The sequence below is a fragment of the Empidonax traillii genome, unplaced genomic scaffold (assembly GCF_003031625.1).
Source record: "Empidonax traillii isolate 1590-97213 ecotype Southwest subspecies unplaced genomic scaffold, ASM303162v1 scaffold359:size565994, whole genome shotgun sequence".
NCBI lineage: Eukaryota > Metazoa > Chordata > Aves > Passeriformes > Tyrannidae > Empidonax > Empidonax traillii.
In genome coordinates this window covers 444,128-457,630 of record NW_020955552.1, presented here as the reverse complement: position 1 = coordinate 457,630, position 13,503 = coordinate 444,128, and the positions used below count along the sequence as shown (strand labels likewise).

Sequence of the window (13,503 nt, the reverse complement as noted above, 5' to 3'; positions counted from 1 at the left end):
TAAAAGGGACTCTGTGTACGCACCTTCCACTTGATATCTTTCCAGATCACTTTACAACTTTCCATTTTTCCGTCTCTTCAGCTGCTTATTTGTATGCTGCAGGGACACCACAGCCCTGATGCTTTACTAGATAATGACTGTCTGTACCTACGCTGCCAGCCTCTGGTGTCTGGGAACAAACAGCATTAGAGATTAGAGCTATGGAGGAACAAGAGTTTCCATCCTGTTGAATAGTTTTGCACTTCAAAATGTATTACCACTCCAAAGAGGAAGAAATAAAAAATATGTGAAATTTTCTTTTTAAGGAATATTTTAAGAACTAGTTTTGGTTACTCCTAAAGCATTTAACTCCTCTTCCTTTGAGCAACCCAGGTGTGGTTACTAAAATATTTGGCAATGTTTATCTAGAGTACTTGTCTTTTAAGCAGAGGACGAGCTAATTCTCTCACTTGGGATGTGTGAATATGCTGGAGAAGAGTCAATGCTACAGCAGCAATATAACAGATTTTCAACCTAAAAAACAGGCTGTAGAAAAGTAGCCCACATATTATAACATTTGTTCCTAAAACTGAATTTCTGACATCCATTCAAAGAGAAATAAATATTGATCTATCACAACATACTTCCTTCCCAGAATGGGAGATGAAAGACGTTGTTACATATGTTTGCAATTACGCTTCCAGTGCTCTGTAAGTGATCTGTGACATGCAAATGTTTTCCCTGAGACCTCTGTACTGTAGGAAGAACATTGTGAACACCTTTCTAAGCAGAATATGGTTTCTTCAATGACTTTTTTTTTTTTTTTTGGCATTTATGCAGTAAGATAAATCATGACTAGTTATGTGGCAAAATCTGCAATGGTATCTGCCAAATTTTACAACCGTGTCTCTTCAGTTATTGCATGATGCAATTAAAAAATGATCCATTCACCCACCAAGGTCCATTTTTCCTACAGTGCATTACAGGTATCCCTGCTTTTTATTTTCTAACTTACATTTCTTATTCCTGGAATACTGATGAAATAATTAAATATAGCTTGCTGAAGATAATGGATAATTTGGAAACCTTGGACATGCCTTGCCACATTTTAAAAAAACTTCACTATATATTTGAACATAGAATCTTTGATTCTCAGGCTTCTTAAAAATGCATCACACACTTGGGCAAACTAATCCCTGTAGTATTTACCCTATTTAATTGTTTTTGTTCCCCAAAGGAAAGATGCAGTATAAACTTGCAGTATATACATATGAAAAAGTGGGGTAAAAAGTCAAATGTTAATTGTAGTGTGAAACTTTTTCCAGCCAAGGAATTGCCTCCTCTAGCTGCATTAGGCTCTGGATTGAACACTGAATACACACAAAGTATACTTTTTTTAATTTTTGGTTGGTTGTTAATTTTTTTGTGGAACCACATGAAAAATTAGGGATACTTCTGTCCCCTCTGAAGTTTAGTGTGGAGGCACAAAGTATTCTAAGTTGATGTAGGCTCATGGCTATGTTGAAGCTTAGCTTAGGCTCCTATCCTGCTTAAAGCAGGCTGTCAACAACATCTGATCTGCAGGTTTAGTCTTATCTGGATACTACCAGACTGTCTTTGTGCAAACATGAGTGACTGTATTGACAGAATCAGACATCAGCAAAACAGTGTCAATTTATTCATAGTTGGAAGTCCACCAGGATCTAAAATATGTTTCTTGAAAATGTGTAACTTGACTCACCATCTCTAAAACTTTCCATAAAAAGTCAAGTTGCACCTTACTTAGATAAAAAGCTTAAATTGCCTTAAGCTGGTGTTTGCAAGAATTTAATTCTTTCCCTTCCATCTTCACATTTGAAAAAAGCTGAATGTTTGATGGTTTTAGTTATGCTGGTTGTTTTTTTTTCTTAAATACTATTAAAATAAAATTATTCAATACTTGGAAGCCATTAACACTTTGCTTAATGTAATGGGAAACGTTCTTTTTTTTTTCCAGGTATCAACAGTCCCCGAGTTTGGCCGCATAGTAATTTATACCACCAGTCTCCGTGTGGTGAGAACCACTTTTGAGAGATGTGAACTGGTTAGAAAGATCTTTCAAAACCATAGAGTTAAATTTGAAGAAAAAAACATTGCTCTGAACAGCGATTATGGAAAAGAACTAGATGAACGATGCAGGAGGGTCTGTGAAGTTCCCTCACTCCCTGTTGTGTTTATCGATGGCCATTATCTTGGGGTAAGTAAAGCATGAGCCTATGTTTTATTTTACAGTTGGGAAAAACAGATGAAAATCTTGAAGAATGAGAAGCAGGGTTTTTAGAAAATTGCCTACAATGCTGAAATGATGGGAACAATCAAAGACAAAGATCCTTCTGTGGTATATGCTGCACAGATCCACACTGGTAGGTTTCATCTGAAGATGCAAGAAATAATTGGGTAGAGGTTGTCAGGAAGGGAATAAGAGGCAGTAATACAATCTAAGCTGTCTTCTGTTTCTTAAAAAAATAGTTCATCTTTGTAGCTGAAACCATGATAATCTAGACAGATGGATTTTTTTTTTTTTTTAATTCATGAGAACCTGTATGTATGATTGACCCAGGAAGATGAACACACAGAGCATAAATGTGTCACTTAGTAACATCTCTGTTGAATATGAAACTAACAGCTTGGTGTGTCAGAATTTACATATTCATTGGATTTTAGATGATGTAATCTGTATCAGTATCTCTAATCAACTGAACATTCTTTTAGGTACAGAATTGGTTAATAATTACTTTTAAAAAAGTCTACCTGTGGAAGAGAGAGAAAAACAGCCCAACTGTGCCCTACTGCCAGATATAAACTCCACATGGAAAACTATAATCCCCATTTGCACCCTAGTACTCTAGGTCTAGAATCTTGTTGATAATTGAAATGACCTTTTCATTAAAACCAACCTGTACTTTTGAAATGTATTTCTCAAAAATGGAAAAAAATCAGAAGAAAGATTCTGGAAAATGGCACAAAGGAAACAGCTTGAGAGTTCAGAGAAGGTATTTGTCTCAAGTGGGAAAAGCTAGCAATTAGCACCAACTGTGAGACTGTGACTTGTGAAGGCATAAACTATATTTAAACACAGTGGGGTTATTGTGTTTGCATCACTTAACACTTTCATTTGCACAAAACATTTAAGTAATAAAGTGCAATGTAATCAACATTCAGGCATAATTGATATTGGGCCTGTATGAACAGTCAAATACCCTTTCTTGTCTTTTTCCCCATCCCTTTCCTATATTTCCTTGTGTTCTGCATGAGTTAGGTTTCCCTGAGCACTATAACAAATGCATTTGCTGGCACAGGGCCTGCCAGACCACAAAAGCAGCTGCAAAATTGTCTGTGTGTGAAATATCACTGCAGACAGTGATTTTTACTTCATAGTAGCATGTGCTTCTATCAAAACCCTGACTTGGAGAGTTTTCCAGCCAGCCAGGAACAGAAGTGCTTCATTCAATAGCAGTTTAAGATTCAACAGGCTTCAGATTAAGATTTTCTCACCTAATAACCACGTTAAAAATGGAAGTAGTGAGTTATGACCAGTTCCAAGAAAATCTCAGTACATGTGGCATCAATTTTTCAAAAGAATTCAGGTAAAATACTCAAATTGATTGAATAAATTATTTGCTTAGCTATACGAGAAGCCTGGCTACAGTCACTTCAGTATGATGGATGGCCTATTAAGTCACTGCTGGTTTTATTTATTTATTTATTTATTTATTTATTTATTTATTTATTTTCGGAACAGAGTGAGAAACTCATCTTTTAACAGAGGACCAACAATATACCAAATAAATATAATCTCATTAAAGCTCTCAATTTACTGTATAAAATACTTTGGAGAGGTACAGAAAAGCAAGCAAGTGAATTAGGAAGATAGCTTTCTGTGAGAGAAACAAATCTACCTCCTATAGGTAAAAAAAAAAAAAAAAAAAAAAAAAAAAATTGAAATATTCAGCTTTGGTATGTGTTTTACTTCTTTTTCTTTCCCCGCCCGCCCCCCCCCATCCCCAAATCGATGAGGCACACTGTAGTTAACTGGAACAGACTTTAGTTCCAGGAGAGGATTAAAGTTATTCCATGTAAGAGTGACATTATTTGTGAAAAAACCCATCTTTTCAGACGGGGAACAGTCCCTGAAATGCCTGCTCTGCTCGCAGAAAACACGGGACGCCAGCAGCCCTTCCCTCTGCCCCTGTGGGTGTTCCTCACATCCACCCCTAGAGGAGGTTTCTGCCTCCCGTGGCTCACCACTAATTATGTGCATACTGGGGGCATTGCTGCTTGTTATTACACCATCATTCTCTAAAGCGCTTTAGTTGAGATATTAACTACGATGACAAAACTAAGTCCAACATGAGCAGAGCTAACTTGGGTAGCCCTCTGTGGCTGCGAACAGAGCATCCCTGGCTGGCAGGGCAGTGGGAAGGGAGAGCACCAGGGTGAGTCTGGCAAGGGAACTGTGTGCATACACTCTGGTTGGTAAATGTGGCAAACCCCATTATTGTATGGCAGTTTTTATTTCTCTCTCTTAATATGGCTTCGCAAGAGAAGCAGGCATTCATCCATTGAGGAAGAGAAATAAGAAGGGGGCACTCTGTGTATTGAGAAGGTCTGGCAATGAAGTATTCACCCTCCAGATCTGTCAGTTCACCCTCCCAAGACAGTGACCTCCTGGTCAGTGACCCCCAAAGGCAGTATATTGGCTGGAACCTGTGCTAGGCTTGTTTTCATTAAAATATGATGAAGAACTAATTATAGAATTCAGTCTCGTTAGCAACAGTGGACATTTCTATAATTCCTCTTATGATAATAAACTTCTGATATGCTAATGAAACACAGAAATCATGAAGGTTGGTGTGTCAGTAAATTAATCGTGCAATGTTTTCCTCTTTCCTTTTTTCTAATTTTGAATATTTTGACTATTTATTTGCTGAAAAACTCCTCCCTGAAAGAGATGAAGTGTGGCAATATAAAAAAGAATCCATATTGAGCCACACTCAATATTATGTGAGTCATAAGGAGAAAAAATACCCCTTCCCCTAATTAACATATGAACCCTTTTGAAAGGTGACTAGATTATTCTTAATGAGATAAAATAAAAAAAGTAACCAGAAAACAGCATATGTGTGTTTATGATACCCAAGCCATTCAGAAGCACCGATAAAGTTGTTAGAACACTGCAGGCTGTGTGGATAAATATTCACAGTGCTGTGGAATTTATCACTGCCTGCAAAGGGGCAATAAAACAAATCCGTGAGTTGGATGGAAGCAATAGAAAAATCATATTTAGCCCCTGTCAAGCAAAGTCCTGCATGCTGCAATACAGCAGGATTTTTACTCTTCTCGTTTTTTTCAGGATTGAATCATTGTGTTTCTTGACACACACTGCCTAATATCAGTCTGTCAGGAAATTGCAGGGGTTTTCTGCAGCATGGTCTTTACCGGCTGATCTAATCCCTCCTTTTCACCTGAGGTTGTCTCCATCTGAAATGGAATTATGCCATCTGCTGGGATACCAATGCAGAATAAAAAATTCCAGAAAACAGAAAGCTACACGGAAAAAAAATTATGGAACATTCATTCACTCTTATAAAGACATTCAGAATTGTTAAAGGTTTAAGTTATGCAAAGACCCTGGAAAAAGGATAGATATAAAAAAGGACAAATACAGTCATCCTTAGTATACATGTTAACTCACAGCATAATACTTTAAAAATACAGGGGTTTTTTTCCACTTGAAATATGTGATTAAATTCCAGCATTCATTTGCCATGCAAACCTACTTCATGTTTTTTCAGATATGTGAACTTAGTATTTTTTTCTGAAGAAAATGTTTCTTGTTTAGTTTTCCCAGCTGTACTTAATCCACAACAGCATGAAATTTAAAGTATAATTGTTTTGTTTGACACATTGGTTATGATTATTTACAAAGAATGATGAGGCTATTTTTGTAACTAACTTCTAGAAAATACACGTGTAACATATTTTTTTGTTAAACAGGAATTAACAGTTTCTTTGTAGTTGCTTTCCAGTGGCCATATATGATTAGTACATCTCTATGGCCACCAAGATTTGTTAAACACATGGTCCTGGTGTTCATTTGATGGGGTGCATATGAATGGCTCTGTGACAGTAAAATTATGATGTAATTACTGCATTGAGTCACCTAACATTTTCCCACTTGTTTCCCCCATTTTGCAGTTTAATATATCAGGAACTGCAGGGTTCAGTTTCTCTGATGACTTTTTACTCATCAACCTTTCCTGTTCTTTGTATACCAAATCCAACATTTCTGGTGCTGGTACTCTACTGCAATTTTCAGTTTAAGGGCAGATTTCCAGATTTCCATATCCCATGTGTACCTGCTGCCAAGGGGCACCTTGCTGTGAGAGGTGTAGTGTTGCAGACTGCAGAGCATGTGAGTTCTGGGTAGAGACAGGGGTTCATAAAGCCCATGTTCTTGGTAAGTCACAGTGAAAAATATGGCAGGTCCAGTGATAGTGAAATGTGTGAGGGCATTTTTGCTGCCTCAGCAAGAGATCTTGCTTACATACTTAGCAAAAGTTTGGTTTTAAGGAAATAGGATGTGCGATTTATTTGCACAGGAAATGTGTCCACTAGAGGGATATTGCAGTGCAATGCTAATCTTTCGCTGTATATAAGGAAGGATGTGGAAGAGAGACTGCTTCCCAAAACCAGCAGGTACTGTAGTAGAGCCAAATGCAGAGCCATATATCTGTATTTATTCCTTGATGAAGAATTACTTCACAAAAATGGTAATGGGTTATATCCAAGAGAGGTGAGCAGTAGACAGATGAGGACAGAGCTGGGCAGTAGAAAACTTACTGGACCTTGGATTTGTCCTAGTTCTGCAATTAATGGGAACTATATATAGGAATTTAATACCTGAAACATGATGTTAATTTCTGGATGTTCTCAAGAGATAATTGGGAAAATAATCTTATTACCTAAAATGGTCTACAAAACCTGTTGAATATTTTAGCCAAATCTGTCATTTCCTTGCCAAAAGAAGCGCAAAAGTTTGACCTCAGACTCCGGACTCCCATGATAGACAGTTAGCAAAGTTTGTAGATAAGGGATTCACAGGCTGCTGCTTCGGAAGCTACTGGTTAACAAAACTGAAAACTCATTTCTCCCTGATGATTCCCTAAACATTATGGTCACTGTCCCTCATGCTCCTTATGTTAATCTCAGGAGAGACAGACTATTTAATGCTTTGCATCCCTTTGTGGGTGATTGTGCACTGAGCACAATCTAGGAAGGAGAAGAAAGGCATTGCTTTTTGGTCAGAATACAGCTATTGGACTTATTTAACAGCTATTTTAATTGCTCTATTAATTACAAACTGTGTTTTAAGACTCACACACCAAAGGGAAGGTTAACCTTTGCAAACTATCCTTTATTTATACTTCACTTGGGGCAGCTGTTTTTCAGGAGAGACACACTGAAACACTTAAAAACATTGATAGCTATTTGGATGTTTGGTTTGTAAATTAAAAACTCTAGCTTTCTACTTTAAAAGGAACACAGCTGAATGTCATTTACCTTAGAAATCCTTTAAAATATAAATATATAATGGGAAACCTGTCAGATTTTTAACTACACTGCTGTAAAAGCCAGGCAGCATTATCATAGAACATCACTGTAGCATGGAGCAGAAGTCACGGGAATGCTTTTGCCAATTGTTGCCACAGAGAAGAGATCCTTTCCTAAACGAGGGTAAACTGGGGCTTGTCTTGTTTAAGGAATTTGCCATGCTGCAGTTCCATCAATAAAGTTGCAAATCTTTAATGTTTCTGCATCAGACGGTCAGCACAAGCTTTGTCTTAAGCTGCTGCAGCGTTTTCAGGCCCAGAGCTAATACTCCATGGGCTGCCTTGGCAAATCCTCACTTTGTTGTGCCGATCACTTCCATTGCCTGTTCTGTGTGAAAGCAGAGAAAGATGAGGACAAACGTGAAAGAGGCTAACAGACTGCTAAAAGCTGCTCTCTTGAGGGCTCAGAGAGCCTAATGCATATGTTGGAACTCGTACACTCTGTGCCCATGATCTATAATAGATTTCAATGGAAGAGTCAGCACAAGGAAGGCTAGCTGATCAGCCTCCTGTCTTCTGTGATTAATTAACCACAACTAATTATCTTGTGTGATAGTTTTTTAAAAAAACCTCTTTGAAAGTGTAACACACTGAGTAGTGTTCATTGAAAAAATGACACTCAACATCCACTAAAATATTAATACTTTCCCTTTAACTAAAATATTGATACTTCCTTTTAACTAAAATATTGATATTTTCCCTTTTACCAAAATATTAATATTTTCCTTTTTAACTAAAATGAAAATCATCAAACACAGAGTCAAAAGTGCTTCTATTTTGTACATAGCTAGAGCAAAAACACTTTCTACAGGGAAAATAACCTTAGTAGAGTGTCATACAAAATCCTTTGTTATATTTGGTCATCCTTAGTTGGCTTTTGGGCTACACACTTGTAGCTTTTGTAGTCCCCAGCAAGGCACTGTGAATGGTTGGACACTTAGAGATATATGAGAGACACATAAGTGTTCCCTGTGCTCACCAGCAGCTTTTCCTGGTCGTCCCAGAAATGAGGAGAGAGGTGCTCACGGGGAGTTCAAAGTAATGGCCATACCTGAGATGCGCGTCAGCATCCCATCACATCCCTCAGCCCTATGGTAGCATCCCACCACACCTTCTGGCTAACACTGGAAGCAATCTCAGAGATGAAATTTAGGAATCTGGACATGCAGGGACTAGCTAACTGGGGCAGCACAACAGCACGAACTCACCTCTTGGTCAAGATGTGGCCAGTTGCCCTTAGCAGCAAGTAAGGCCTGTGCATCTGTACCTCAGTTTCCTCAACTGCTGTTGGTTTCTCGTGATCCACTGATTAAAAGTTGTTTTGTTTGGCAATATACAGTATTCAATGGATTTGGTTTCACCAGTGAAGTATAGAATGTGGCCCTCTAATTAGAAGAAAAGGGAACAAAAAATTTTATATCATCCCTGACACTTTAATTTTGTCTGCAGTGATCTCTTAGCATTTATTTTCAGAAGGAAAAAACCCCCAACACTTCAGTACTGCCTTGGTTCAGGACACAGAACCCCTTGGAGGCCTAATGCAGTCAGACTAAATTATTATTATTCATTGTGGTGTCTGACTTTAATGTTGTTACTGTATTTTCATTACTCTTTTTCTACTTGTGTTATACATTAGGCACATTATGTCTTAATTCAAAGCTTAACAGCCAGAATATTTGAAATACAATTTCCTTCTCTCATTTTGTTGCATTCTCTGATATGCTGTATATTTATGTAATTGTAATTTTTTGACATGGTAACTAGACATATTTTTTATTCTGTCAGGAAACAGACCCTGTGAAATAAAGGGAACACAATCAGAATTTCCAAGCTGTGTCACCTTTTACAAAAAAAGGCAATTGTGATACGTCACCTGGTAATGAGCTTCAGGCATTGCTGTCAAACCTGTGATTAGATTCTTCTCTCCTTCTAGCTTTCCTAAGGTTGACCTAATTGCAGTATACTTAATGTGAGTCAAACTTATCCTCAGACTGTTTAAAATTTCAAGACCAAATCTTCTAATCATCTCTGTTTTTTCATGCTAAGATGGCTGACATTTTTCTTCTGCTTCTTCCTAATAGGGTGCTGAGAAAATTTTACTAATGAATGAATCTGGGGAACTGCAGGATCTCTTAACCAAAATTGAGGTAATTGTATTTCTGCAAATAAATATAGGGAATATACGTTGACTACTTGTAATTGAGTAGATTTTCTTCTTTTACCATTTTCTTTTCTTCTGTTATAAATTCATGATCCCAAATGCTTTTCTGTTTTTCTCTCTGAATTAATGATATCATAGCATCACACCCCATTAAATTTGAGAAAGCATGAATGGTGATAAAATCAACCCAAAATCTCTCTTTTCTCTTGATTTTGTCATGGGGGAGAGGCAAACAATTTTCTCTTTCCCACAACTTTTTAAATAATCTTTGGTATTTAACCTTCACCCTGGCCAGGGGGAGGAAGGTTTCTTTTGTGCATTTTGCACCAGTTCTCTGTGTGCTACAGTGAACATACTGGAAATCTGTATATCTGTATTCTGGCTAGACCTGTAGCTGGATATCTACAAAACCTGGGCGAATGCTAGAAGTTTCCAATTTCACCAATTTGCACAAGTTTCAAATTACAGGTTATCATGCCTTTTTCCAGCTCTTGTTTTGCTGTGTCCATTGAAGTTCTCTGGGGCAAGTTAGCCTTTTTATCCCGAACAGTTGATGCACACTCCCTGAGAACACTTGAATTGTGGATCTGCTCTCACAGCTTTGCTGTAAGCTGGGATCTCTGCTGGTCATGACTTTTCTGCTGGTCTTGTGCTGTTGGCTGCTGAAGGCATTTTCTTTTTTCCTTTGGATATCCTGCAACAAAGAACATTTTGAGGAGGTGTGTGTCGTAATTTCTGGATTATAGGGATAGCTGAGTCCTTAGAAAAGGAATGTATTGCTATTAATTATCTTACTATTTTGAAATCACACCTAGCCAAATTAAGATAATACATAAACTTCAGAAGTGTGGAACATAAAAGTTAAAAGTAGTTACAAAGATATGATATTTGTGAAAGACATTGTGAAAGAGCAGATGGAATCTACATCCTAGTTGATTTAACCCCAAGGTTTTTCTTTCCCTTCCTTTAGTGAAACTACAGCATATGATTTGAGTAACTGTATACCATATATTTTTGAGTTCAACACTAAATGAGTTTCTCTTTTTGTGAAACATATTGGTTTTATATAGCCAGTCTCCTGGCACTCCTACAAAAGTTCCAGTCAGGCTGAGCCCAAGGTTTGTTCACCTCTGTCATTTTCAGGAGGTGCATTTAACACTATCCAGTAAATCATGAACTGCCCTAAACTTTTGCACTGCAGGTGGTACCTTCTGAATATGTCCAGCCTGTTCCTTAACTCAGCATAATTTTCCTTCCCTCAAGAATCAGTATATGTATTTCTGTATAAAATGCAGAAGAACCTGTTGGCCTTAACTATATTGAATATCTAACCAGAAATTATTAAAAAATTACACATATGATTAAAGCAGGCAGCATTCTTGTTGTCTGACCAGAAAGGTTAGCTAATATAACTCCTTAACATTTTAATTTGGAATGAAATGTCCCCCAAATTGGAATGAAATGTCCTATTTTTGGAAGTCCTATAGTGTTATTACCTAGCCAACGCGTGTCTTGATCTTGGGACAAAAAGTACATAGATAAATAATGTCAGAGTACAGCAGACCTCTAACTGCTCACTGAGTGCAATCATTGTTTCACTTCCTTTCGGTTTTTGTTGTGGTTTTGGTTTGTATGGTTTGTTTGTTTGTTTGGCTTTTTCCTTCCGCCCTCCTCCTCCCCCCCCCCAAATGGGTTTGCTACAGTTGAAAGGGGCAGTCAGGTTTTTTCATTTCTGAAGATGCAGAAAGTGGTTACACAAATTGTCATCTGTTCAAGAAAAAAAAAGTTTATTGTTCAAGGAACTAACTGGGTTTTTTTGTTAGTTCCCTTAACTATGTGAAAAGGTATCTGTATATTTACAAGCCTAACAAATAATAATGAATATAAAGATTAAAGATATTAGTCTTTTAAAATTTTGAGGTTATTTGCTATAATGTCCAATGAAGTAAAACATCATCATAAATTATGAAAGATGTGAGCATACCTGAGATAAAAAGAATGCTAATTTTACATTAAATACTTCCAAAAATTATCTCTAGAGAATCTAATAGTAATAGGAGCTGTTTGCCTGGTGAAGAAGAATGGCAAGTTTAGGAACTACAGAACAAAAAAAAAAAAAAGTGCTTTTTTTGCATGTGCATCTGAGTATTCAATAGATAAATGCTAGATGGTTTTGCAGAAACCTTTTTATTTTTCTTGATGAAACTCCAGGTACTACATTACCTGTAGGAATTTTATTATACCCTGGTAGTAATTTGTCACTAATTTTTAGTGGTACGTAATTCTTCAGATTAACACTGTCAGGAACTGTATGGATTTTTGTTCTTTCTTTGTGAGTAAAGCTGTAAAGTCTTTACTCAACAGTGCAGTGTTAAACCGCGTGGTGGTAAGTACCCAAAGTGACATACCTTTCATTTCTCTGATATTGAACTTTAATACAATCATTGTGCAAACCAGCTGCATTTTCAGCAAGTGAAACTTGAAAACATCTTTGAAATCTCTTCTTGTGTTCTCCATTGTCTTTAATCCAATACAGAATAAAGTAAATTTACTGTTTTGCTTGGGAATTGGGACAACTGAGCTGACCCAAACCTTGCTTGCAGCAATTTCCTCTGGGTATAACTGTTGAACATTGATGATATTTACACTTAGAGCTTCAGCATTCTACACCCATAAATTTTAATACACCACTTATTTCCTTGAGCACTACTTGTCAGAAGCTATGAATTGCTTTTTTATATCGTAATAAGTATAAGTATGTTCAGCATGAGCATGCAAATGCTGAAAGTCATAATATCTTAACATACAGTATAGAAAACATAACATCAGCATAAACTGCCTGGAGTTTGGATTCAATCAATTGCGATATCTCCTAGAATTAATCTAGACCTAAACAACATCTAACTAATGTATGCAAGCTATCCTTTAGCTAGCTATTTTGGCAAGTACAAATGTAGGCTATTAAGGTATAAAGTGACCACTGTACCTGCAGTGAGCCTGTCTAACCATTGCATATGGATGTCACCAAAGGAAAATGCAGATGTAATGGTCTTCCATGGTGGCTTGCCATGGGATGAGCGGTGGGTATTGCAAAAATAAAAACAAAAATGTATATTCTCAGCTCCTCTAGAGTCCTCATTGTCCTAGAGCTTGTGGTGGTTGATGAGTTAACATTTTTGTCTTTCTCACATTCTTTGAGCAGAGAGTCCAGCATCCTCATGAGTGTCTCTCCTGTGGGGGCTTTGGTTTCCTGCCGTGTTCAGCGTGCCATGGGAGCAAGATGTCTGTGTTTCGGAACTGCTTTACGGACTCATTCAAAGCCCTCAAGTGCACTGCATGCAATGAGAATGGGCTACAGCGCTGCAGGAGCTGTGCAGGCTAAAGATGGCATGTCCACGTGTTCAAACTAATTTTATGGTACTGCACCAGTTTGTAATATGATTTTTTTTAAAAGAATCTGTTTATCCAATTTAGTCAATAAAAATCCATTTGTAGTATACTTCTGCTGGTTTGATCATTTGAACTTTGTAAACTTCGGTTGCCAACCATATCATGATCTCTAAAAATATATCTTTCTAGTTTCTTTATAGAGAGACTTGTACTCAGGAAAACTTAGTGCATTTAGTGAATTTTTCCCTTTTTCAATAGGGGATTACAGCAATAGTATGTATTTCTGAGTCATGCACTCAATATTATAGCAAAATGACTTAT

At 37.2% G+C, this 13,503-nt stretch overlaps 1 protein-coding gene across 1 annotated transcript in view; it reads left to right on the top strand.

Moving 5' to 3' along the window:
* GRXCR1 (glutaredoxin and cysteine rich domain containing 1) overlaps positions 1 to 13,285 on the top strand; it is a 39,987-nt gene extending 26,702 nt beyond the window's left edge. The window contains exons 3-5 of the mRNA XM_027892575.1: positions 1,976 to 2,215; positions 9,713 to 9,778; positions 12,995 to 13,285. Coding sequence (XP_027748376.1) covers positions 1,976 to 2,215; positions 9,713 to 9,778; positions 12,995 to 13,174 — 486 coding nt within the window. The 3' untranslated portion in view covers positions 13,175 to 13,285. The remainder of the gene's footprint in view (positions 1 to 1,975; positions 2,216 to 9,712; positions 9,779 to 12,994) is intronic.
* Positions 13,286 to 13,503: the final 218 nt, after the last annotated feature.